At 40.1% G+C, this 24,945-nt stretch overlaps 1 protein-coding gene across 1 annotated transcript in view; it reads left to right on the top strand.

The window, feature by feature from the left end:
• The window catches only part of ARMC2 (armadillo repeat containing 2), a 126,257-nt gene that overhangs the window by 18,221 nt on the left and 83,091 nt on the right, over positions 1-24,945 (top strand). Inside the window, exons 4-5 of the mRNA XM_004372448.2 lie at positions 9,529-9,700; positions 14,926-15,133. Coding sequence (XP_004372505.1) covers positions 9,529-9,700; positions 14,926-15,133 — 380 coding nt within the window. The remainder of the gene's footprint in view (positions 1-9,528; positions 9,701-14,925; positions 15,134-24,945) is intronic.

The following is a 24,945-nucleotide window of genomic DNA, read 5'->3' on the forward strand; positions in this document are numbered from 1 at the left end:
ACCAAAGGGGCAGCTTCTGTCCGGAGGTGAGATGGGAAGGCAGAGAGGGTTAGGAACTGGTTGAATGGACATGGGGAATCAGGGGCGGAAAGGAGGAGTGTGCTGTCGCAGAACGGGGTGAGCAATTAGGGTCACATAACAATGTATGTATAAAATTTTGTATGGGAGACTAACTTGAAATGTAAACTTCATATAAACTACAACAATTAAAAAAAGAAAAGAAAGCAAAAGATACATTGCATTGGGCAAATGTGCTGCAAAAGACCTCTTTAAAGTGTTGAAAAGCAAAGATGCCACCTTGAAGACTAGGGTGTGCCTAACCCAAGCCATGGTATTTTCATTTGCCTCATTTGCATGCAAAAGCTGGACAATGAATAAGGAAGACCAAAGAAAAATTGACACCTTTGAACTGTGGTGTTGGCGAAGAATATTGAATATACCATGGACTGCCAGAAGAACAAATCTGTCTTGGAAGAAGTACAACCAGAATGCTCCTTAGAAGCAAGGATGGCGAGACTATGTCTCACATGCTTTGGACATGTTATCAGGAGGGATCAGTCCCTGAAGAAGGACATCATGAAGGTAGAGTAGAGGGTCAGCAAAAAAGAAGAAGACCCTCAACGAAATGGATTGACACACTGGCTGCAAAGATGAGCAAGCATAACAACAATTGTGAGGATGGCATAGGACCGGGCAGTGTTTCATTCTCTTGTCCATAGGGTCACTGTGAGTCGGAACTGACTCGACGGCACCTAACAACAACAACTTTCCCAAAAATCTTTATTTCTGGAGTAGCTTGATCCTTGTCAAACTGGTGCAGTTTTTGGACTGCAGTATTAAGTGTTAGGCTAAGATAATACTGGCATTTGTCTCTCTTTAGGGAGTCCCTGGGTGGTGCAAACAAGTAAGTACTCAACTGCTAACCGAGAAGTTGGTAGTTAAAACCCACCACAGAGTCAGAACTGACTTGACAGTAACTGGTTTGGTTTTAGTCTCTCTTTAGGGTCATTGAAATTGAGTTTATTTACTGCAGAATGGTTGGGTTCCATATTCAAAGGAAAAGTAAGCTAACAAATCCTCATATTAAAGTAAAATGATTCCTTTAGTTTGACTTTTCTGTTGTGATAATGGATTTTGTAAGGGTCTTAAGTTTATTTCATTTTCAACAATGATTAAAATTTGAGGCTCCCGGTCAAAAAATTCTGAAAATGGCCTCATAATACCTGCCCTTCCACCTTCTTTTCTCTTTTCTATTTCACCTTTAATGAGCCCTTTGCTCCAGTAACCACTAAATTGACAAAGGAGGAGGTAAAAGGAAATAGGAGGGAAGGGAAGGAGAGTGGGAAAAAGGAGAAACTGGAGGGAGGAGAAAAGGAAGAAGAGAGAAGGAGACTGACTCATAGTTAAGGGACAGTCTTTCTAAAGAATTTGTGAAGACCTAACCAATTGAATTTCAGCACTTTTTGAATCTACGATCCTTTCTCAGACTGGCTTGCCTTTTACTCCACCTGCAGTCCTCTAGGGAAGAAGGGACCCAGAGAGCAACCCATTTAGCGTCTCCATTTAACAGATTAGCTGAACTCTTTGCTCTTGTACACTTACCCACCTCTCCATTTCTCTCCTCCCTATCTGGCCTGTGCTCTCCCCATGCCCTCCAGCAGACAATGGGAAGCCTACACTCTGGAATGCCCAGGGCTTCTGAGAATGATGGAAACTGATGGCTCCTGCTTCCTCACCACTCTGTCCTTAGCCCACTGGCCTGACCAGCTCACTGGGTTCCCACTAGCACCTGTAATGATATAGAGGGGAGAAAAGTGCAGTAATGTGCAATCTTCCACTAGCATTTATTCTGCCTGCTATACAGTTATGCCCAGGTGCATCTTCTTTCTTTCTTGGACTACCTCACCTTCCCACCACAGCTCTGAGACATGGGGCAGTTGGGAGGTTGTTATTGTGTCCGTAGGTGCTGTCGAGTCAGTTCCAACTCATAGCCACGTTGTGTACAACAGAATGAAACACTGCCCAGTACTGTACCATTCTCACAGTCACTGTGCTTGAGCCCATCGTTGCAGCCACTGTGTCAATCCATCTCATTGAAGGTCTTCCTCTTTTTTGCTGACCCTCCACTTTACTAACCATGATGTTCTTCTGTAGTTGGGCGCTAGTTATTCCTATTTTCATTGTGCTGCTCTGTTTAGCCGCTGTATGGATGTATATACACAGCAACTACTGCTCTCCTACTTCGGAGTGTATAAATTAGGAAAAGAGACATAACCATGTGAATAAATAAGTAATTTTGTCTTTCATCATTATCATTGTCAAAATAGAATTCTCTCTCTGTTTCCTAGAGAGCCCAGTTATTTAAGCTCCAAGTATTTTTTTAAAACATTTTATTGACATAGTCAAAGAACTCAAATCATAAGAGTACAGCTTGATAATTTTACACAAACTAAACCAGCATTCAAAAAAAAAAAAAAAGGTGTACATCACTACCAGCACCCCAGAAATCCTCATCATCTCTCCCTCAGTTACTGTCCCCCAGGGTAACTATTTTTCTCACTCTAACAACATACATTAGTTTGGGCTGTTTTTTATATTTTATATGAACCAAGCTCCAAGTATTTGACAAGTGAAACAAAATTTAATATAATTTAAAAAGAAAGGGACTTAGAAACCCACATATACCTTGGGCATAGAGGTAGATCTAGAATAAGAAAAAGTAGAGCGAGAATGTCAAAGCCGTGTTTTTTCTATCGCTATTTCTGAAACAAATGGTAACATTATAGCGGTGAGTCACATGCTGAGAGTGACAGAGTTGCCCAGAGTACCTGCGGAGAAAATTATAGTAATAGAAGTGTACACTGAATTGCCAAATCTTAAAAAGGTTATGTATTTGAAAGAATTTTTAATATTTGTTTTCTGACTTCCAAGAGGCCTTTTATTGTGAGGGGTGTGTGTTCTGTTCCTTTACAAATTAATTCATAAGCAACTTTTCCTCTGAGGTGGAATATCATCGACTCCCTTTCCAATCTTCCCATAAGATGGAGGATGGCCCTGGCCTTCCCGTCTGGTGATCCTGAGGAGGAATATCAGAAGGTGGTCAAGGACCACTGTGCTGGCCTAACAGCCATGGCCAGCCAGATCCTTCAGATGTTCTATGAATTGCCTCATCCTTGGTTGGGTTGTTCTATGAAAGTAGTCTTCCTGTCTTCAGTAGGTTCTTTCCAAGTACTTTCCAAGTATCCTTGGTTGTACTCAAGTCACTGATTAGTGTCATGAAACAAAACGTGAGGGAGGTAAAGTTCTTAAGTGAAGATTTACGCTTATTTGTAGCATTACTTGTGCCTTTAACTAGTTGCCATCCAGTTGACTCTGACTCATGGCTAGCCCATGTGTGTCAGAGTAGAACTGTGCTCCAGAGGGTTTTCAATGGCTGATTTTTGGAAATAGATGGCCAGGCCTTTCTTCCAAGACACCTCTGGGTAGACTCAAACCTCCAGTCTAGGTTAGCAGCCAAGCGTGTTAGCTATTTGTACCACCCAGTCTCCACTTAAACATTTATTTGAAGTGAATTTTAGAAGAACTTTTTTTTTTTTTAACTGGTTTTCTTCTTAAAAACCATTTTGTTCCACAAAGTGGAATAATGCTTTGTAGAACTTGGCATGAAAGAAATTGATGTCTTGTTTCATAGTTTTCTCTCTTGAGGAATTAAAATGCTTTACAGGTATCACCTTATATTTCAAGTAGCCCAGCAAGATAAATATTTAAATAGAATAAATATTTTATTAAAGGTCAGGAGTAAATGGAACTAATGTTTTCATTGCATAAACAGTTAATAATTTTGCACTAGGGAAATAATGCCTTTTATCAGGGATCAGTTAGGGGATTTTTTCTTGCCAGTCAGAGATGACTCAGTTACTGTCTTTTGAGTAAATATCAGCTTTGCGAAACTATATTTTCCCTTTTTACAAGAACTTTTATTTAGTACCCAAAACATTTATAACAGTTAAGGCATCTATAAAAGAAGTAATTTGCTTTATCTGCATTATTATTTGTCAGAGTTTTCAATCTTTTTCAGTTTCAAGCTACCTACAGAGTATAGACATTTTGAGACAAGAAAACCTGTAACTACATTCAGTACTGAGATTATTCTTATGTATTTCATTTTTCATAATTATTTATGTCTAAAGCACTTATTTTCCTGTATTTTTTTTAGCATTTGCTTCATAGCCTAAGTTGTATTTTTATGAATGTTTTGGAATATACAAATCGTTGTTAGCTGCCATTGATTCTGCCCCAAACTCATGACGACCCTGTGCACAATGGAATGAAATGTTGCCACGCCCTGCACCATCTCCATGATTGGTTACAGATTGGACCTTTGTGATCCACAGGGTTTTCATTGGCTTATTTTCTAAAGTAGATCACCAGGCCTTTCTTCCTGGTTCATCTTAGTCTGGAAGCTCTGCTGGAACCTGTTCAGCATCAAAGCAACATGAGACCCTTCACTGACAGATGGGTAGTGGCTGCACGTGAGGTGCATTGGCTGGGAATCAGACCAAGGTCTCCAGGATGGAAGGTCAGAATTCCCCCGCTGAACCAACACTGCCGCCGTTGCAACAAATTAGGGAGACTAAAAAGCGAAGTGACTACTGATTAAACAAGTATACAGGCAAATAAGTATTACCTCCTTCAGAATAGAGCCCTCAGAAACCCCGTTTTATAAGAGTCTTTATTCCAGCAAGGTTGTGTCAGAGGCTAGGGCCTTGACTTTTGGGAAGAGTTAAAAGTAGTTTGGGATCAAATCCGATAAATAAGGAGTGGGCAACTTGCATAGGAAAGAGAGCTAGCATTTCTTAAACCCCCGTGACAGGGATTTTGTATATGTCAGCTCATTCGATCCTCTCAATGTCCCCACTCTGTTGTCTCCATTTTAAAGCTGGCGAAGTTCAGAGCAGTGAATGGCCTGCCCAAGTTCACGTAGCTAGAAAGGTGATTCCACTCCGGATCTGTTTGATCCCAAAATCGTTTACTCTTGCCACTATATTATGCTGATTATTTTATTTACCCTTTTTCATTTAAAAAAAAAAAAAAGTATGTCTAAAGTATAATAATAATTTTTCTTGTCTGGCTTGTAAACACATTCTGGATGCAAGTGAGCAAGAGGAAATAAATATTTTGAATAATGTCATCATTATTGAAATAAATAACTTCTTGGAAGGAAAACTCTTATATAGCTGTCTTTGTGCTTTTAATATATATGAAGAAGTGAGTGTTTGAGATTATGGGTCATACATGATAGATAACCTTACCCATTTTTCCAAGTTTCCTGACTTGAATTTCACACTGGATTTCAAAAAAAAAAAAAAAATTTTTTTTTTCTTGCTGTTGATTAACTTATTCTCTAGGGAGTCATTCATTTCACATATTATGGAAGTGACTTTAGGAAGTATAATTTGATTATCTTTGGTTAGAGAGCTAAAAGCACTTGCTGCCATAAGATTGCTCTTTCAGAGACAATTAGTAGTACTAAAGTCGGAGGAAGCAGGAGAGACAGGACTACCAAGCCACCCTGTGAGGTTCTGGTCCTGGGTAGAGACTGTCACCATCTGGAGGTTAGACCAGAGTGAGCTCTGGGTGGCACAGTGCTTGGCGCAGATATTTTTAAACATCTTTTAAGGAATTGGAATTATGCCAGTAATTTTTTTTTCCAAAGACTATCGGCATAGAATTCTTGAGATGTAGAAAATAAAACATTTTTATATAACTCTAAAATAACTTCTTGCTTAAGCCTTGTGACTTTTTAACCTAAATTATTTTTTAAATTTTATATCCCTTAAAAAAATACATTTGTGGAGTCCAAAATGTGTAAAGGTAGTATTTATATGTTACATAGTGCTTGGCACATGTTGCTGTTGTTCTTGGGTGCCATTGAGCCACTTCCGACTCATAGCAACCCTATGTACTATGGAACAAAACACTGCCCTGCCCTGGGCCGTCCTCACAGTCGTTGCTATGTGTGAGCCCATCGTTGCAGCCACTGTGTCAGTCCATCTCGTTGAGGGTCTTCCTATTTTTCACTGACCCTCTACCAAGTATGATGTCTTTTTCTAGGACTGATCCCTTCTGATAACATGTTCAAAATATGTGAGATGGTGTCTTGCCATCCTTGCTTCTAAGGAGCATTCTGGCTGTACTTCTTCCAAGACAGATCTGTTTGTTCTTCTGGCAGTCCATGGTATATTCAGTATTCTTCACCAATACCATAATTCAAATGCATCAATTCTTCTTCCTTATTCATTGTCTTCCTTTTTGCATGCATATGAGGTGATTGAAAATACCATGGCTTGGGTCAGGTATACCTTAGTCCTCAAGGTGATATAGTCCTCAAAGAGGTCTTTTGCAGCAGATTCGCCCAGTGCAATCCGTCTTTTGATTTCTTGACTGCTGCTTTCATGGGCATTGCTTGTGGATCCAAGTAAAATGAAATCCTTGACAAATTCAATCTTTTCTCTGCTTATGATGATGTGTTGCTTATTGGTCCGGTTGTTTCCGGTTGTGACGATTTTTGTTTTCTTTATGTTGAGGTGCAATCCATGCTGAAGGCTGTAGTGTTTGATCTTCATCAGTAAGTGCTTCAAGTCTTCTTCGCTTTCAGCAAGCAAGGCTGTGTCATGTGCATATCGCAGGTTGTTAATGAGTTTTCCTCCAATCCTGATGCCGCATTCTTCTTCATATAGTCGGGCTTATTGGATTATTTGCTAAGCATACAGACTGAGTAAGTATGGTGAAAGGATACAACCCTGATGCACACCTTTTCTGGTTTTAAACCACTTAGTATTCTCTTGTTCTGTTCAAACAACTGCCTCTTGGTCTGTGTACACGTTCCACATGAGCACAATTAAGTATTCTGGAATTTCCATTCTTCTCAATATTATCCATAATTTGTTATGATCCAGACAGTCGAATGCCTTTGCATAGTCAATAAAACACAGGTAAACATCTTTCTGGTATTCTCTGCTTTCAGCCGAGATCCATCTGACATCAGCAACGATATCCCTGGTTCCATATCCTCTTCTGAATCCAGCTTGAATTTCTGGCAGTTCCCTGTCAGTGTACTCACTGCTGAAACTCTTTTGCATGATCTTTAGCATAATTTTACTTGCATATGATATTAATAATATTCTTCAATAATTTCTGCATTTCATTTTATCACCTTTCCTTGGAATGGGTACAGATGTGGATCTCTTCCAGTCTATTGGCCAGGTAGCTGTCTTCCAAATTTTTTGGCATAGACGAATGAGTGCTTCCAGCGTTGCATCCGTTTCTTGAATTATCTCAATTGGTATTCCGTCAATTCCTGGACCCTTGTTTTTTGCCAATGCCTTCAGTGCATCTTGGACTTCTTCCTTCAGTACTGTTAGTTCTTGATTATATGCTACCTCCTGAAATGGTTGAACGTCAACCAATTCTTTTTGATACAGTGACTCTGTGTGTTCCTTCCATCTTCTTTTGATGCTTCATGTGTCGTTCAATTTTTTGCCCATAAAATCCTTCAGTATTTTAACTCGAGGCTTGAATTTCTTCTTCAGTACTTTCAACTTGAGAAATGCTGAGCGTGTTCTTCCCTTTTTGTTTTCTAACTCTAGGTCTTTGCACATTTCATTATAATACTTTACTTTGTCTTCTTGAGCTGCCCTTTGAAATCTTCTGTTCAGTTCTTTTATGTGATCATTTCTTCCTTTTGCTTTAGCTGCTGTATGTTCAAGAGCAAGTTTCAAAGTCTCTTATGACATCCATTCTGGTCTTTTCTTTCTTTCCTGTCTTTTTAATGACCTTTTTCTTTCTTCATGTATGATGTCCTTGATGTCATTCCACAACTCGTCTGGTCTTCGGTCATTAGCGTTCAGTGCATCAAATCTATTCTTGAGATGTCTCTAAATGTCGCTAAATTCAGGTGGGATATACTTAGGGTCATACTTTGACTTTTGTGGAATTGTTTTAATTTTCTCCAGCTTCACCTTGAACTTGCATATGAGCAGTTGATGGTCTATTCCACAGTCGGCCCCTGGCCTTATTCTGATTGATGATACTGAGCTTCTCAGTCCTCTCTTTCCACAGATGTAGTCGATTTGATCCCTGTATTACATCCAGTAAGATCCACGTTCGTGTATAGTCGCCGTTTATGTTGTTGAAAAAAGGTATTTGCAATGAATATGTCATTGGACTTGCAAAATTCTATCATGCGATCTTCCGTCGTGTCTATCATCAAGGCCATATTTTCCAGTTACCGATCCTTCTTACTTCCGACTTTCACATTCCAGTCACCAGTAATTATCACTGTATCTTGATTGAATGTTTGATCAATTTCAGACTGCAGAGGTTGGTAAAAATCTTCAATTTCTTCATCTTTGGCATTAGTGGTTGGTGTTTATATTTGAATTATAGTCATATTAACTTGTCTTCTTTGTAGGTGTATGGATATTATCCTATCCCTGACAGCATTGTACTTCAGGATAGATCTTGAAATGTTCTTTTTGATGATGAACATGACACCATTCCTCTTCAATTTGCCATTCCCGGCATAGTAGACCATATGATTGTCCGATTGAAAATGGCCAATACCAGTCCATTTCAGCTCACTAATGCCTTGGATATCAATCTTTATGCATTCCATTTCATTTTTAACGCCTTCCAATTTTCCTAGATTAATACTTTGTACAGTCCGTGTTCCAGTTACTAACGGATGTTTGCAGCTGTTTCTTCTCATTTTGAGTCGTGCCACATCAGCCAATGAAGGTCTTGAAAGCTTTACTCCATCCATGTCATTACTTCATTCACTCTACTTTGAGGAGGCAGCTCTCTTCAGTCATATTTTGAGTGCCTTCCAACCTGAGCGGGTCATCTTCTGGCACTATATCAGACAGTGTTCTGTTGCAATTCATAAGGTTTTCACTGGCCAATTTTTTTTAAAGTAAATCGCCAGGTCCTTCTTCCTAGTCTGTCTTAGTCTGGATGCTCTGCTGAAGCCTGTCCAAAATGGGTGACCCTGCTTGTATTTGAAATACTGGTGGCATAGCTTCCAGCATCACAGCAACACACAAGCCACCAGAATGACAAACTGACAGACAAGTGGTGGTTGGTGCATATGGGTGCCCAATAAATGTTTTTTGAACTGAATTGAATTTGAATACAAATATGTTCAAAGCATGTAGAACATACTGTACCTAACCTCATAGTCTCTTATATAGGTAATACCTGTTTTCAAGCATGGGCGACCTTTTCCCCAACCCCCGAATATTCTGAGTAGGGAGGCAGAGTATTTACTCACAATATAATTGAAGAAAACAGTAAGTTATTTATATACACCTTAGGTGAGATGGTCCAATGAGACGATAGACTCGGGCCAGAATGGAGCCAAGCAGAAAGCCCTGTATTCTTCTGGAAGTGTCAGGGCCAGCTCCAGGGTAGTGAGACTTATCTGAAACACAGAAACTCATGCCAATCATTTAAAAAATCTCTTTCCAGAAACCGAAAACTCCAACATCTCCCACCACAGAGGAGGATCCCTGCCTTTCCCTTCCTAAACCCCCAGTGGACCCCGCGAAGATTCGAAGAATAAGCAGTGCCCGGGCACGCTTATTCAGGGCTGCCTCGCAGGGGGTGCTGCTGCCGGACAGAACCCTTCTTCCCGCTGAGTGTAAGGCCATGTAACATCCTTTCAAACCTGGGGACAGACATGCTTCTTGAATTTGCACACAAAGGCTAGTTTTATATGATTTTTCCTAATTCCAGATGATTTTTACATTAACTAAGGCTTAGTTAATAATGTGCAAAAAATGCCTAAGTAACATCACCGATACATTTTTCTAGGCGTTAATAAGGAATACATAAATATCACAGTTGTTTTTGTTTTTAAATTACTTGGTAGGAAAGGAATATTAGGATAAGTATTTTTCCTGATGGACGGGTTCACATATATAAGAAATAAATGATTTTTAAATTAGAGTTCAAAAAGTTGTTAATTTCATTAGGCGTACTTAAGATTCAGATAATGTACACTGAGGTCTTTGAAAATGCCTTTCTGATCCCGTGGGAATATGTAAGCAAGCATTGAATGGGACTTTTGGTACTGCCACAAAATTGCTGGCTGGGATCTAAACCTGGGAACAGAGAGGCTAAAGACCTCGCGTGCTGAAGGAGCCACCAATAATTGGGACTGTCCTCCAGGGCATACTAGAACAGCGTTTTTCAAACTGCAGGAAATGACCCACTTGTGGGATGACAATCAGTGTAGTGGGTCACAACCAGCCTTTAAAAAAAAATCAAGTAGAATAGAATATGAAGGTAACAGTAAGGGTAAGTATTGCTTTAAGAGACTATTTCAATTACATATTTGTGTGTTCAGGGTCATATTATACATTTGCTTCTTACTGTGTGTGCTCAAAAAGCTGGAAAACTACTTTACCAGTGCTGGCAAAACTGGCTGTACCTCAGTCAGCAAGAATTGATGAAGAGGGTAGGTTTACATTCACAGAGAGGAGAAAATCTGCAGATGGATCCCAAAGGTTACAAGCCACCGCCGGTCATACTTGTTTGCCACAGAAGTTTTTTCTCTTAATTAGTTGTCGACATTTAAAAAGTAGAAGATCTCATGGCTTCTTGTGAAAAATCAGACATTGTAGCAGCACTGGCTCCCCATTCCCTGTAGCCAAAATAAGGAATAATTGGAGCTGAGTAGCATCCGCCCCCTTTAGCCTGGGATATGATCTGTAGTTCACCATGTCTCCCCAGCCCATTTCACTCATTTTCCTGTTTGGCCCCCCTGGGCTTTGGAGTTAGTGACATCTGATGGAGATGAAGAGGTAGAATAAAGGAGAAAGGAAAAAGCAAAGAAGTACATAATATGTGCATCACCCTGTGATGCCATATAACTAGGCAGCTTGTATGACCTTGATGTCCCAATGTGTTTCTTTTATAGCACAGTCCCAACCAAACCAATCCCATTGTCGAGTCGATTCCGACTCAGTGACCCTGTAGGACAGAGTAGAACTGCCCTATAGGATTTCCAAGGAGCAGCTGTTGGATTCGAACTGCTTACTTTTTGGTTAGCAGCTGTAGCTCTTAACCACTACGCTACCAGGGTTTCTATAGCACAGTCTGTCAGATATTTATTGAGCCCCTACTGAGTACCAGGCACCACTCTTAGGCCAACATATGCGTTGACAAACCAGACCAAGTCCTGCCCTCACAGAGTTTACAGTCTAGTAAGGGGAGACAGTAAACAGGAAAACCAATCTAAACAATAATTTGGGTTCTGAGGACTGCTGTGAAGCAGATAAACAAGAGAATGGGGCAGAGAATGCCTGTGGCCGGGGTAATTTGCTTATGTTCAGGTGGCTCTGGAAGGTGTCGTTGAGGAGGTGATATTTAAGGTGAGGTATGAATCATGAGAAGGAAGCAGCCACGTAAAAATCTGGGAGGGGGTGCCCCACGCTGAAGGAACAGCAGGTACAAAGGCCGAGATGGGAACAAGCATGGGCGGTGGGGGAAATGAAGGCCAGCGCTGCTGGCAGGTGGTTAACTGAGGGAAAGGCGAGGGAGCTGAGGTCAAAGGGCCGGCAGGACTTCGGGTTGTGGAAAATGGCACGGACTTCAGTCTAGTTGCAATGAAAAACCAGGGCCGGGCTTAAGCAGGGCAGAGGTGTATTCCAATTTATGTTTTCTCTTCAATAGCAGTTCTTAACTGGAGCTGCACATTAGAATCACCTGAGAAATTTTTCAGAAGTTCCACTGCTGGGGTCCCACGTCTGACCAGTGAAATCAGAAAGGAGGTAATTGCAGGAGCGAAGTCCCTACCAAGATGAGAGGAGATGGGATCTGGAGCCTGAGGGGGTGAGAGTGCAGACTTAGAGAGGAGCAGGGTCACTTTTCATAAACGGGATGGCAGGGCTTGTGTGATGGTTACTCAACATTTGTTTGTTATATATTTTTGCTTCTGAGTGTGACTGCTACATACATTTTTTACGCATGTAGATCTTGGTAGTTCACATTTGAAAACCCTTCTGCTTGCCGAGCTGTTCACGTTTATGTGAAGGTGACTGAGGAGACAGATGTTTCACTATCCTCATCCTTTGTGCTGCCCCGATGACTTTGCTCCCCCGCTCCTGGACCACTTGGCCCTTGTATGGCGACAGCACCTCACCTTTGCTCTGAGAGGTGCCATCTGTGACTGTCCTTTCCCAGCACCAAAGCTGGCTTCGTGCCTCCAAGTTGTGCTGAAGCATGTGTTTGTAGGGTTCGTGTATCCATCCTGTCTGCAGTTGCTCCACTTTAACATTCTCCTAACCCCTGAGGTCTGTGTCAGCACTCAGGCAATAATGGCAGTAAAAAGTGATTGTCACTCTAAAAGCACACACGGCCCAATTTAACAACATAACTTAGCTCTCCATCCTTGGAATCATTGTCATTTGGTCAGGAGCAACCTGGGTTTCATTTCAGAGTCCCTCTGTTATTTAGGAAAGGTAGCCTTTATTAGATAACTGAGGCCACTAGACAGAAGACTCATCTCTCCCTCTGTTGTAAAGTACACTGTAACCCATGCAGCCCCACAGGCAAGGGCTGGGGGTGTGGTGCAAGTTTAGAATACCTGGATTAGGAAAATAAAAGGGGAGGAGAAGTGTATAGACATCAGTTACCTCAAAGGCCAGAAGCTTAATTGCTTTGTGTTCAAATAGGGTTCTGGCTGAAGGTGGCAGTGTTACTAACACCTCCCTAGTTAATTCAAGTCAGGCAGAGGCTCAGAAGAGTCTCCACCTTCTCACCAATCCCTGTCATCTCTTCCGTCTCCAGGCCCTCACTGGCTTTCTAAATACCTCTTGAGTTTGCATTCTCCTTTCCCATCACTGCCACAAAAAGCCAAACCAGTTGCTGTTGAGTCAATTCTGACTCATGACGACCCTATGTATGTCAGAGTGGAACCTTGCTCCATAGGGTTTACAGTGGCTGATGTTTCAGAAGTAGATCACCAGTCCTTTCTTAAGAGGTGCCTTTGGGTGGACTTGAGCCTCCAACTTTTGGTTAGCAGCTGAGTACATTAACCGTTTGTGCCACCCAAGGACTCACCACTGCCACAATCCAGGCCTTGTCACCCCTTACATTGTCCCTGGTCTTCTAGCTCTCCTGTCTTGGTCCTTTTAGTCTTCCCCAGCTCACTGGGGTGCTGCAGTTAGGCTGCGGGTGGGTCAACACAATGATCCTCAGCCCTTGGAGCAACCAGCAGAGCCTGAGGAAACCCAAGCTGCTGACCAGACATGACTGTGAGCGGCAGCCTTGCTTGTTTGTCCCAGTGGACCATGAAAAATGCCATTTTCTGTGTGTGTCATAAGGGATGAGAGGTCGGGAAGCAAATCAAAATCATATTGCATCATCCCCTTGCTGAAAACCCTGTAGAAGTTCCCTATGCCCAAAGGAAAGTTTGCCAAACTAAGTTCTAGGGAATACTTTTGGTTAATAGCTTTTCCTTAGAAGAAGGGTACAATGCTCAAATGAGTCTGAGAAACACTGCCACTTCCTCTCCCTCTTGGAGACTTACACACCGCATACTAGCATATTAAAGGGTTGGTAAAGTCATTTGGTAAAGACTTGTTTAAGATGAACCAGCATTTCCCAAGCCTACTTGACATTGAAATCTGTCTTTTGGGAGACACAGTTTGGGAAACACTGGCATCGTGCAGAAGTCAGCGAACTTTTTCTGTAAAGGGCCACATAGTAAGTAAAAAGACTTCCCAGTCCATGCAATCTCAGTCTCCCCTACTCAACTCTGCCATTATACCTGAAATTTAAATTTCCATATAATTTTCATGTGTCACAAAATATTATTCTTCTTTTGTTTTTGTTTTAAACCATTTAAAAATATATAAAAACCATTTTTAGCTGGTGGGCTGTACAAAAACAGGAGACCGGCTGGATTTGGCTGGTTTGTCATAGGGGATGAAGTCTCAACTCCTTAGCACCCGGAGCAGCTCTGTAGTGATCTAGTGCCAGCCTGACATTCCAGCTCCTTCTCTCTCCTCTCCTTCTCCCTGCAGTTCCCCATACCCATCCTGTCATTTCAGGCCTTATGCAGGACCTGCTATATAATTTGCTGGGCCCAGTGCACAATGAAAATGTGGAACTCCTCGATTAAAAATTATTAAGAATTCCAAGGTGGTGACAGCAGAACATGAAACTAAGTACAGGTTCTTCTAATCATGGGGCTCTGTGTAACTACACAGGTCACATGCCCGTGAAGCCTACCACGACCACGATACTTAAATTCTGTCTGCCCCCATTCCTAGTCCCCTCACCCTTCTCCACTTTTCCATTTTTTCCATAGCACTTATTACCTTATGTTGATCACATAACCTGTTTATTATGGTTTACTGTTTATTGTCTGTCTCTCCCTACTAAGATGTAAGCCCTATGAGATCAGGAATCTTTGTTTTGTCACTGATGCATCCCAAATGCCTCAGATAGTGCCTCACACTGGGGAGGCACTCAATATATACATAAATGAAAAATTACTAGCATGACCAAATTCAGGAAGAATATTTATCATTGTTGGACACAGAAGTACTTATAGTGGATTAAGCAGTTCATAAACTTAAATTTGGGTGTTTACCTTCAGTAGACCCTAAGCTAAAAAGATAAGATACTACATTTTCCAGTTCCTTTTTACCTGCTGAATTGATGACACTAGGCCTAAAATAGTGGTGAGGTCTTGCATATGTTCAGGGAGGTTTGGGCTGTACAATTCTAGACTTGATTGTTATAAGTAATATATAATTTAAAAATCATCTAAATCCTCAGACTGAAAAAAAGTATTGAAAGATAGTGATTCCTAAAATAAGAAAACTTCGACAAACATTTCCTTGGTTATTACAGCAAAGAAGACAGTGAAACCCAAAGAAATAGTTACGACGGGGGACTCTATGGTGAAAATAAATGGGATTTATTTATCAGAATCAAATGCCGTTGACCACTTGAAGAGTCACCCACTTCAGTTAACTTATGATGGAGGCTTCAGTGAAGTCAAGGAGCAAGATATGTTCAAAGGGACAACATCCTTACCATCTCATCTCAGAAGTGGAGGGTCAGTATTTTTTTTTTTTTAATTTCATTTTCTGGTTAGGATAACCATATCATTTACCAGTTTGTTCTCTATCTTATGCAGATGATTGAGTTGCTTTTTCCCTTTTCTATAAACAAATTTTAAGTTAATCATGCATGAGTGGGAGAGATGTCTTCTCATGGGTGAATGGAGTTGGTTTTACATCATTCCTTATTTAATCCTCAGGAAGACATTCATTCATACCTACCAAAACACTGCTTTGATAGTCCTGTCAGAATCCTGTCAGAATAAGGTCTTTGCTATAGTTGGATTCTTCCAGTCAGCTCTTGAGTGATGACTGATGGTTCTCTTTGTGTTATTTGGGATTCTTGCCTGACCTGGAATCTCTTGCTACTTCCTTTTGGGTCAGTTCACTGTTGTTAATGCTACAAAAGAGTAACACTTAATTTATTTTATTCTCCAGTATAAAAAATTTTATTCTTAATTGATTTTAATCCAGAGACCTGGATTAAAATATTTATTTTTGCAAATTTATTATTAAGACAGGAAGGTCCTGTGAATTTCAGTTATCTATCTACCTCTCTACTGTTTCCTAATAAAATGAATGATTGAGAATTACTTTATTTAATACGATGTTCCTGGATAGGGCTTCTCTGAGAAGCAATTTTCCTCCCGTATTAAGGATTTGTGAAAAAAGGGACACTGTGGGGGCCACGTGAATTCTTACCCTGGTGTTTTACTAAAGAAGCCTTGAATGGTTGGAGCCTGGGATGGGAGGGTAGAACAGGGAGAACAGGAGTCTATTCTCCAGTCTCTTCCAGTAATGATGCTAAGACAGAAAGAAGGTCTTGGCCTGGATAGAATCACTTAGAAAAAAATATTTTTCTAGAACTTTCCATTGGATCATTATGGACAGCTGCCCAGTTTGAATTTGCTTAACAAGGTTAAATTCCATGGGCCATTTTAAGATCAAGTATCTGTTACACTTATTTTAGATTTCGGGTCTGACTTTGGCTGTACACATGTAGCATGCCTAAAACTTTTCCCCGAAGTGGCCAGTTGGCAGCTTGTTAGTTTGGCTGAACCGACCTTGCCTGCTGACATAGCCTGAGGAGTGTCACACGTGCAGAATTTATATTAGGCAACCCAGTAGTCCTTGTGATGTCACTTCGCATTCAGAACATTTTTTAAATTAAAGGGAAAATGAAATGTCTCCTTAAGTGGAAGAGAATGACTTCAAATTGGGACTTTGGGAGTTGAGCACAAAACATCAAACTGGGCATGGCAGACAAATCTTTTCCAGTTGGTGAATAAGAATAGGCTGTGGACCTCAGAGTTTACACATAAAAGGCAGCAGGAAAACTTGTGTTTCTTTCAGAGCTGAAGTAAAAAGGAAACATTTATCCTGCTGCACCCATCCTTACACTAATTGAAGTTGACTAGGAAAAACCAAACAAGAGCTATTTTATTTTATTTTATTTTTTTTGCAAATCTTCACATGTTGCAGAATAATCTGGCAAGCCAGAGTTCATTATGTCTTCCCCAGTCTGGGACAGCGAAGGCGTTTTCAGTTACATATTTTATCCCACAAACAGCAAAGGACAAATAATTAGGTACTGGAAGCACTTCTTCCTCACTGTCCAAAATTATGAGGAGTTGGCAGCAGCACTAATTGTTTACTTTTTATTTTGTTAGGATGGCTTTTGCATTGTATAAAGATTGTGTCTGAGTTGAGCTGGGAATACACCCTGGCAGGTTTAACTTTCAATAACTTTTGCTTTATACTTTTTACCTTCTTTAATCATTGGATGGAATGTTGTTGAAGTGATGTCCCCCTCAAAAAAAGTTTATACAGTAGGATTAAAAGAAACTAGAAAATGGAAACTATTAGCAGTTCTTTCATTAATTACATTTATGAATCAGTCTGGGACACTTGATAATTGTTTCTTGTAAACATTTAAGTCAATAATTCCAAGAAATGATCTTTGCTATGCAATGGAATATTCCCAGTTTTGATGCCAAAACCCTACCCTCAATTAACATTTTTTCATCTTTTGACCATTAAGTAGAAAATAAAGGCTCTTGTCAGTGAGCTGGGCTGGCAGGAGAAGGGAGGGAAGGGAGTGCTCAGCCCAAAATGGGAGGCACAAGATGACAGAAGGGTGTGAGAAGGAGTGTGTGCAGATCATGTAAAGGAGACAGGAAAAGAGGACACGCTCCCAGCACAGGGTCCTTACATGCTTGTCCAGTGTGGGAGCAGCCCCCTCATGTTGTGTGCTTTTTTTGGGGTGAGGGGGGAGGTGAGAGAACAAAGAAAAGAATAGTTTGCTTCAGTGAAACTGCATTGATTTGTGCACCCTTAATTCAGAATCTGGGATAATTCAGACATGGGGTGGACTGGAGGTTATCTTCATGCTGGTTATGATAGAAAAAGGATTTGCTAAGCAAAGTATCATTGCAAACAAGATCTTGGGGGACTAGTTAACTTTCCAAAAGAGACCACACTCTCAAGCACTTATGGAACTGTCCTCTTCAAACGTGTGCCAATTATGGCAATCTCTGTGTGTCCACTTAAGAATCCATTTAAGGCTTGGCAGGTCTGCTCCTCAGCAGCACTCCATTATCTATTGCTTTGTGTTACTATCGGATTGATAATCACAAGGCTACCATTTAAAGTGTATGTGTTTATCTCCATCTATCCATCCAATGGTTCAATCCAATGAGCCCCTTTATACGTCTGTTTAAGAACCTGTAAAGCCTTTTGCGTAAACGTTGTTCAAACTGCCGCAATTTGGGAACGTGACCAACAGGAGGGAAGGCAGCCTGTAAAAGGAAAGCCCAAGAGCAGTCGATTGTAGTGGAGAGTCAAGAACTCTTCATGGGGGCCAGAATCCCTGGGTTTAGGTTTGGTTCTCTCTGAGCTATTTGATTTAGCTGCATGGGCTTTGACAGATCTCTTAACTCTTTCATGGGCTCAGTTTCCTGATGAAAAATGGGGATTACTGTGCTTCTTCATTCCTGTTCCCTTTCCCCAAACCCCCACTGTAGGTTGTACAATGATTAATAAGGCTTGAAAGCACATGTGTGTAAACTATCAAGTGCTGTGTGAAGTTAGTATTGTTGAAATCAAAAATAAGAAAAGGAGGTGTCACGTTAAAGATGGCAAAGCAAAGACATTCTTCAGAAACCCAATGAAAACAACAAAGAGTGAAAAATAGAGAAATAAATCTCATCAGTGAAACAGAAAATTGGATACAACCCTAAACTACAAAACATGAAACAAACCTGCCATATGGGCTTGATTTTTTTATCTGCTTAACATACGTTCCTTTAGGAACAAGTTTTCTCTCATTGTATAATAACTGCTGCCCAGTCCGTGCTTGAAGGAGGGTGACCCTGCCCAGAGCTGGCTAATTAGAGTTCTGAAACTTACCAGTAACAGCAATTGCTTTAGAGAAGGCCACATGATCTGAACCAGGCCAATTGAATTCTTCCCTGAGACTTCTGTCAGAGCCTTTTGGAAAATGCTTTTTGTCCAAGTTTATAAACTGTAAAGATGAGGTAGTCTTGGAGTTGGCAGTGGTTGTCTCGCTGCCTTGTGATTAGAGTCTCTGAGAGGAAAGCGATGTATAAACAAGCAGAGCCAAGGAATGAATATAGTGACCAAATTCAATGATATATTACACTGCTGGATTCACCTGTGCCTGAAGCTACTCCACCCACATTATAGACTGCTCTGTTACATGAGCCAGTTATGTTCCTTTTTCTTTTCTCTTTCCTTCTTCCTTTTCTTTCCTTCCTTCCTTCCATTTTTTCTCAGGGGCAGCTTGTGCTACTTTGATTAGGTTTTTATCAGTTGGAATCATTGCAACCAAGAGTCTTAACTATTAGCCTACCAGACTATGAAGTGTAGATGAAAACAAGAGATAATTAGAGTGGACACATACTTCCTCAGGCCTTGAGCAGGAAACAAATTTCATTAAATTTCATTTTCATTTCTTAGATTAGGAAGGTGTATACAGTAGTCTTTAATTAAAGAAGTGAGAGCTAACAATGTGGGCAGGCCACAGGAGAAGTGAGTGATATCCCTAGAAAAACCCTATTCAAGATCAGGGTGATCAAGTGGCTGGGGGATGGATCTGAGGGTGGACACTCTCCCAATTGCCTGTGAGCCAGCTAGTTTGTGTTGTGTATGTGAGGGTGGAGACTGATTTATTGATAGATTAGATTAGAACTAATGGAGTTTAACATGTAAAAGGCTCCACAACCTGTTGCACATAAAATGAGGGAAAAACAAGCTCCCAGGTCAGGGGAAAAAAAAAGAAAAAACGTCTAATGAGTGAGTGGTCAAGAAAACTAACTGAAGTTGAAGCTATAAAGTACCCCCTTTCTCTCCTTCTGTGGATCCTATTAATTCTTCAATAAATAAATGGCTCCATTTAAAGATAAGTAATATCAAGACAAGATCTAGCATGAAGACTTGGCCATAAATATGTAAAGAACATAAAGAAAAGACAGATGAAGAAAATGGATTATACAAGGAATTACCCTTCCAAAAAAAAAAAGTAGAGTTGAAAACAGTTTTCCACAGTCTCAAATAAATTATAAATAATATAATCTCTTTCTTAAAAAAAAGGAAAAAAAAACTTTTTGGGGGTTGCAGGAATTCAAATGAGAGATTATAAACTCACAAAAGGAAATTAAAAACAAGCTTGCAGTACTCAAAAAGGAAATGAAAGAGAAACATATAAACATGGAGAGGTAAGCCACACTGGAAATGAAAAATTAGAGTAAACACAGCTGAAAATGTAGTGGGACATGGTGGACAGGCTAGAGGAAATAATAGAAAAGAAAATGAGTAAGAATAATGATATAAAAATGATTATAGAGATTCATGGAAGGCATAAAGCTTATATTCCTGAAGAAGAGAACCCTCCTACTCCTCCACTGCCGTTCCTAGTACTAGCTTACTTCAAACTAATTAAGTGCCAAGCACTCTTCTCAGTGATTTTCATATATTAACTCACTTAAGTTTTGTAACAGCCCAACAAAAATAGAAGAGAACAGAATAAATGGAACAAGACAAAATAATTAAGATATAATAAAAGACAACTTTCTGAAATAAAGACAGTCTTGATGCTCAGATGGATACACTGTGTTCCAACAAAATCTGATATGGAATAATACACATGAAGACATTTCCGACAGTGCTCAGCACTAGAACAGCACCCACTGCACACACTCAGTTAATAATTGGTGATTGGATGGATAAATGGAAGAAAGTATCCTCTGACCATCCAGGCAGAACAAGCAAGTCCATGAAAGGAGAAAAAGATTGGCTGGCCTCTGGCTTTATTAGAGCATTACTCAGTGCCAGAAGACAGTAGAGTAATGTCTGTGAAGCTCTAAGTATAAGAAGAAATAACCCAGGAATTTTATTGCAAGCCAAGTTGTCCTTCAAATAGGAATGAACTGGGAAAATATAATATTTTCAAATAGGAATGAGCTGGGGGAATATACTACTCATGAATTTTCAAGAAAACTGGACAGCAAATTCCAGGCAATGATGATTTGGTAAGTCCAGATTCAAAACTCAGAAATGAAAAAGCTGTGGTTAAAGGTTTGCTGGTGAGTATTAACTTTGTTTATATATTGAATTAAAACTTAACAACTTTGAAAATGTGGTGATAGAACAGAAACCTTGGCAATGTAACAGTGATATAAATAATCTAAACCAATACCTGGGAGAAAATATGAATGCTAATTTCTTTACTATCATAATAAGGAATGGATTTTGCCAGTAACTACAGTCTAAACTTGAAATACATAGTTAAAAAGTAACATCCTAACGTTTTTTATTTTTTTCTTAACTTTAGAGAGCTCTTTTAGAAACTTTTATCTCTTGTGAAGACTCATTCACCTGAAGTTCTACAATTCCTTCAGTTTCAGCTCAATTTCTGCTTCTTCTGTTAAAGAAAACTTTAATATTTTTAATTAAAATAATATGTATGGTATCATTCCATTTCTATGTATCCATTTACCTGTCCTCCCTCCCATTCATTCATTCTTCTATCTTTTCAACTGAATATGTATGTACAAAAATATGCCTGGAATAGTGGTCACTACTTATTAATTATATTTGTTTTTAGGTGGTGGGATCCTGGATGGTTTTTAAAACATCTTTGTACTTTCTTGTATTGCCTACCCTTTAAAAAATAATAAATACATCATTTTTTAAAAATAATGAAGTCATTATTCTTTTAAGAAATTAAGCGTATTATGGCTGAGAAATTGTTTTATTTGGAAAAGACAGACATTGGCCAGAATGATTTTTTAGAGGCCCACTTCATTCAACAATTTCCCTTTGATACGCATTTCTTGGTAAGCAAAGCTGTTCTAGTGGGGTTGGGAGATATGAAAATGATCCCTGTTCATGAGGAGTTTACAAACATAGCAGGCCTTTCTGCTCAAGTGTGATCCCTGAACCAACAGCATGAGCATCACCTGGGAGCTTGTTAGAAATGCAGAATGTCAGGCCCCGCTCCAGACCTACTGAATTCGAATCTTCATTTTAACAAGATCTCCAGGTGATTCCAATGCACGAAAGGAAAGGAAAACTGAAAGAAAGCCTCTTGGAGTTTAGAGGCCAGAAAGCCTAATTCTGACTTGAGGGTCAGGGAAGGCTTCCTGGAGGGCGTGGGATTTGAGATGCTTCTTGGAGGCTGATTCTCAGTAGGGCCTGGGAATGATGTTCTTGGCTGATGGCTGGTGGCCTGGTGTAGCTGGAGCACAGGGTCCTGAGGCTGTAGAGCTGAGCAGTGCAGCTGGAAGGGAACGTTAGGGACACATGCTGGACAGCTTTTAATGCCACTCTCAGAAATGTGGGTTTATTGTTCAAATAAGGGGGAGCCAATGAGAGGTTTTTTAGCAGGATAGTGACTCACTCTGGCAGCAGTGTGAAAGACCAGGAGAGGGGAGAGTCCGAATTGAGAGCACCGGCTCAGGGGGAAGGCTTTCTCTCTCTTTCGGCTCTGGAGGAAGATCCTTGTCTCTTTTGCTTCTGCTTCCTAGTTCCTTGTAGATCTCCAAGTGTCCTGGGATCTGTCGTACCCCATCTCTCCTCTGCTCCCCTATTTAATCTCTTATATCTCCAAAGAGATTGCTCAAGATACACCCTACACTAATCCTGCCTCATTAACATAACAAAGACAACCTATTCCCAAATGGGATTATAACTACAGGCATAGAGATTGGGATTTACAACACACGTTTTTGGGGACATAATTCAATCCATAACAAATGAGTAAAGATTTCTTGTTGTTCAGAAATGTAAATTTGTAAAATGTATCATTTATTGGACCAGTAAGCAACATCATGATAAACAGAGAAAAGATTGAAATTGTCAAGGATTTAATTTTACTTGTATCCACAATCAACGCCCACGGAAGCAGCAGTCAAGAAATCAAAAGATGCATTGCATTGGGCAAATCTGCTGCAAAAGACCTCTGTAAATGTTACAAAGCAAAGATGTCACATTGAGGACTAAGGTGCGCATGACTCAAGTCATGGCATTTTCAATCGCCTCATATGCATATGAAAGTGGACAGTGAATAAGGAAGACCAAAGAAGAATTGAATTACAGCATTGGTGAAGAATATTGAATATACCATGGACTGCCAGAAGAACAAACAAATCTATCTCGGAAGAAGTACAACCAGAATGCTCCTTAGAAGCAAGGATGCGAGACTTCGTCTCACATACTTTGGACATGTTATCAGGAGGGACCAGTCCCTGGAGAAGGACATCATGCTTTGTGAAGTAGAGGGTCAGCGAAAAAGAGGGAGACCCTCAATGAGATGGATTAACACAATGGCTACAACAGTGGGCTCAAACATAGCAATGATTGTGAGGATAGTGTAGGACCAGGCAGTGTTTTGTTCTGTTGTACATGGGGTTGCTATGAATTGGAACTGACTCAGTGACACCTAACAACAACAACAGCGTTCTTAATTCCAGATCTTTCCGTTTAAACTATTCTTTAATACCTTTTATAGTTACTGCTCCAAAGCAGGAGTTGGCAGACTACAGCCCAGAAGCCAAATTTGGCCACCCACCTATTTTTTACAGCTCTCAAACTAAGGACCGTTTATACATTTTTTAAATCATTATATTTTAAATGGTTATAACAGCCTTGATTTTACTGCTGGCCCACAAAGCATAAATTATATACTCTCTGTCCTTTTAAGAAACATTTGCTAACCTGACTAAAGAACCTTAGTCATAATAATTGGAAAACCTGTCCGAATTATAGCAAAATCTGAATTGTAGAACATTTTTAAAGAAATACACTTTGGAGTATTTCTTTGGGGTACATATGGTCAAGAAGTAGATGTTGCTTGACATCCCCCTTGCCAGTGTAATTGATTCATGGATAGGCAGCAATTCTTCCATGTATGGTATTGCTTTGATACAGCAGTTGGTTCTGGATCTGCAATCAGACTGGAATGAAGGGCTTTTGTCGATGATTAGGAAGAGAAGGCCTTGCTTTGCTCTGGAATATGTGGTTTGCAGATGAGAGGCCTGAGAATGCTGTACCCTTTTTGCTTCCATGAGGACTCCAACCTGATAACAAATGAAACAGAGGAAAGGCAGAGTTGAGAGAATTGCAGGAAGATGGAGCCAGAGCCCTGATCACACCATGCCTACAGTCCACCCTACCTCTCAACTTTTTGGTTATTAAAAAAAAAAAACCCAGTGCTGTTGAGATGATTATTCTAACTCATAGTGACCCTATAGCGAGCCAATAAATTCCACTTATTGTTTAAGTCAGTTTGAATTAGCTTTTCATTATTTATAGGTGAAGATATCTACCAGTAAAATGGTATTATTTTGCTCCTAAGAAGAATTTCACAGAAGAGCTTTAAGGAATAATTTCTGGAATCATTTTATTTTTGGTACATCACACATCATTGTAAGGCATTTGATTATGGCCTTTAATAACATGGAACAGGAAGCTGGGAAGAAGAACAATTATACTGGATGACTGAATGAAGATGTAAGAATGTCTGATAGGCAGAGGCTCTTTGCCAAATATAACACTGTGAAATTTAGTAAGAGTGAGTTAAGGTCCAACATGGATGGGAGAAATCTGCCTTCACTGCTTATGTAAGAAAACACAAGAACTGACCAGCACTTTGATTTAACCACCAAAACCACTAGTGTAGTTTTATTGTTGTTGTTAGGTGCCGTTGAATCGGTTCCGACTCATAGCGACCCTATGTACAACAGAAAAAAACACTGCCCCGTCCTGCGCCATCCTCACAATCATTATTATGCTTGAGCCCATTGTTGCAGCCACTGTGTCGGTCCATCTCATTGAGGGTCTTCCTTTTTTTCACTGACCCTCTACTTTACCAAGCATAATGTCCTTCTCCAGGGACTGATTCTTCCTGATAACGTGTCCAAAGTATGTGAGACATAGTCTCACCATTCTTGCTTCTAAGGAGCGTTCTGGTTGTTCTTTTTTCAAATTTGTTTGTTCTTTTAGCAGTCCATGGTATATTCAGTATTCTTTGCCAACACCACAATTAAAAGACATCAATTCTTCAGTCTTCCTTATTCATTGTCCAACTTTCGCATGCATATGAGACGATTGAAAACACTGTGGCTTGGGTCAGGCGCACCTTAGTCTTGAAGGTAACATCTTTGCTTTTCAATACTTTTGCAGCAGATTTGCCCAGTGCAATGCGTCTTTTGATCTCTTGACTGCCATTTCCATGGATGTTAATTAGGGATCCAAGCAAAATGAAATCCTTGACAACTTCAATCTTTTC

The sequence above is a fragment of the Trichechus manatus genome, unplaced genomic scaffold (genome assembly GCF_000243295.1).
Source record: "Trichechus manatus latirostris isolate Lorelei unplaced genomic scaffold, TriManLat1.0 scaffold00017, whole genome shotgun sequence".
Taxonomy (NCBI): domain Eukaryota; kingdom Metazoa; phylum Chordata; class Mammalia; order Sirenia; family Trichechidae; genus Trichechus; species Trichechus manatus.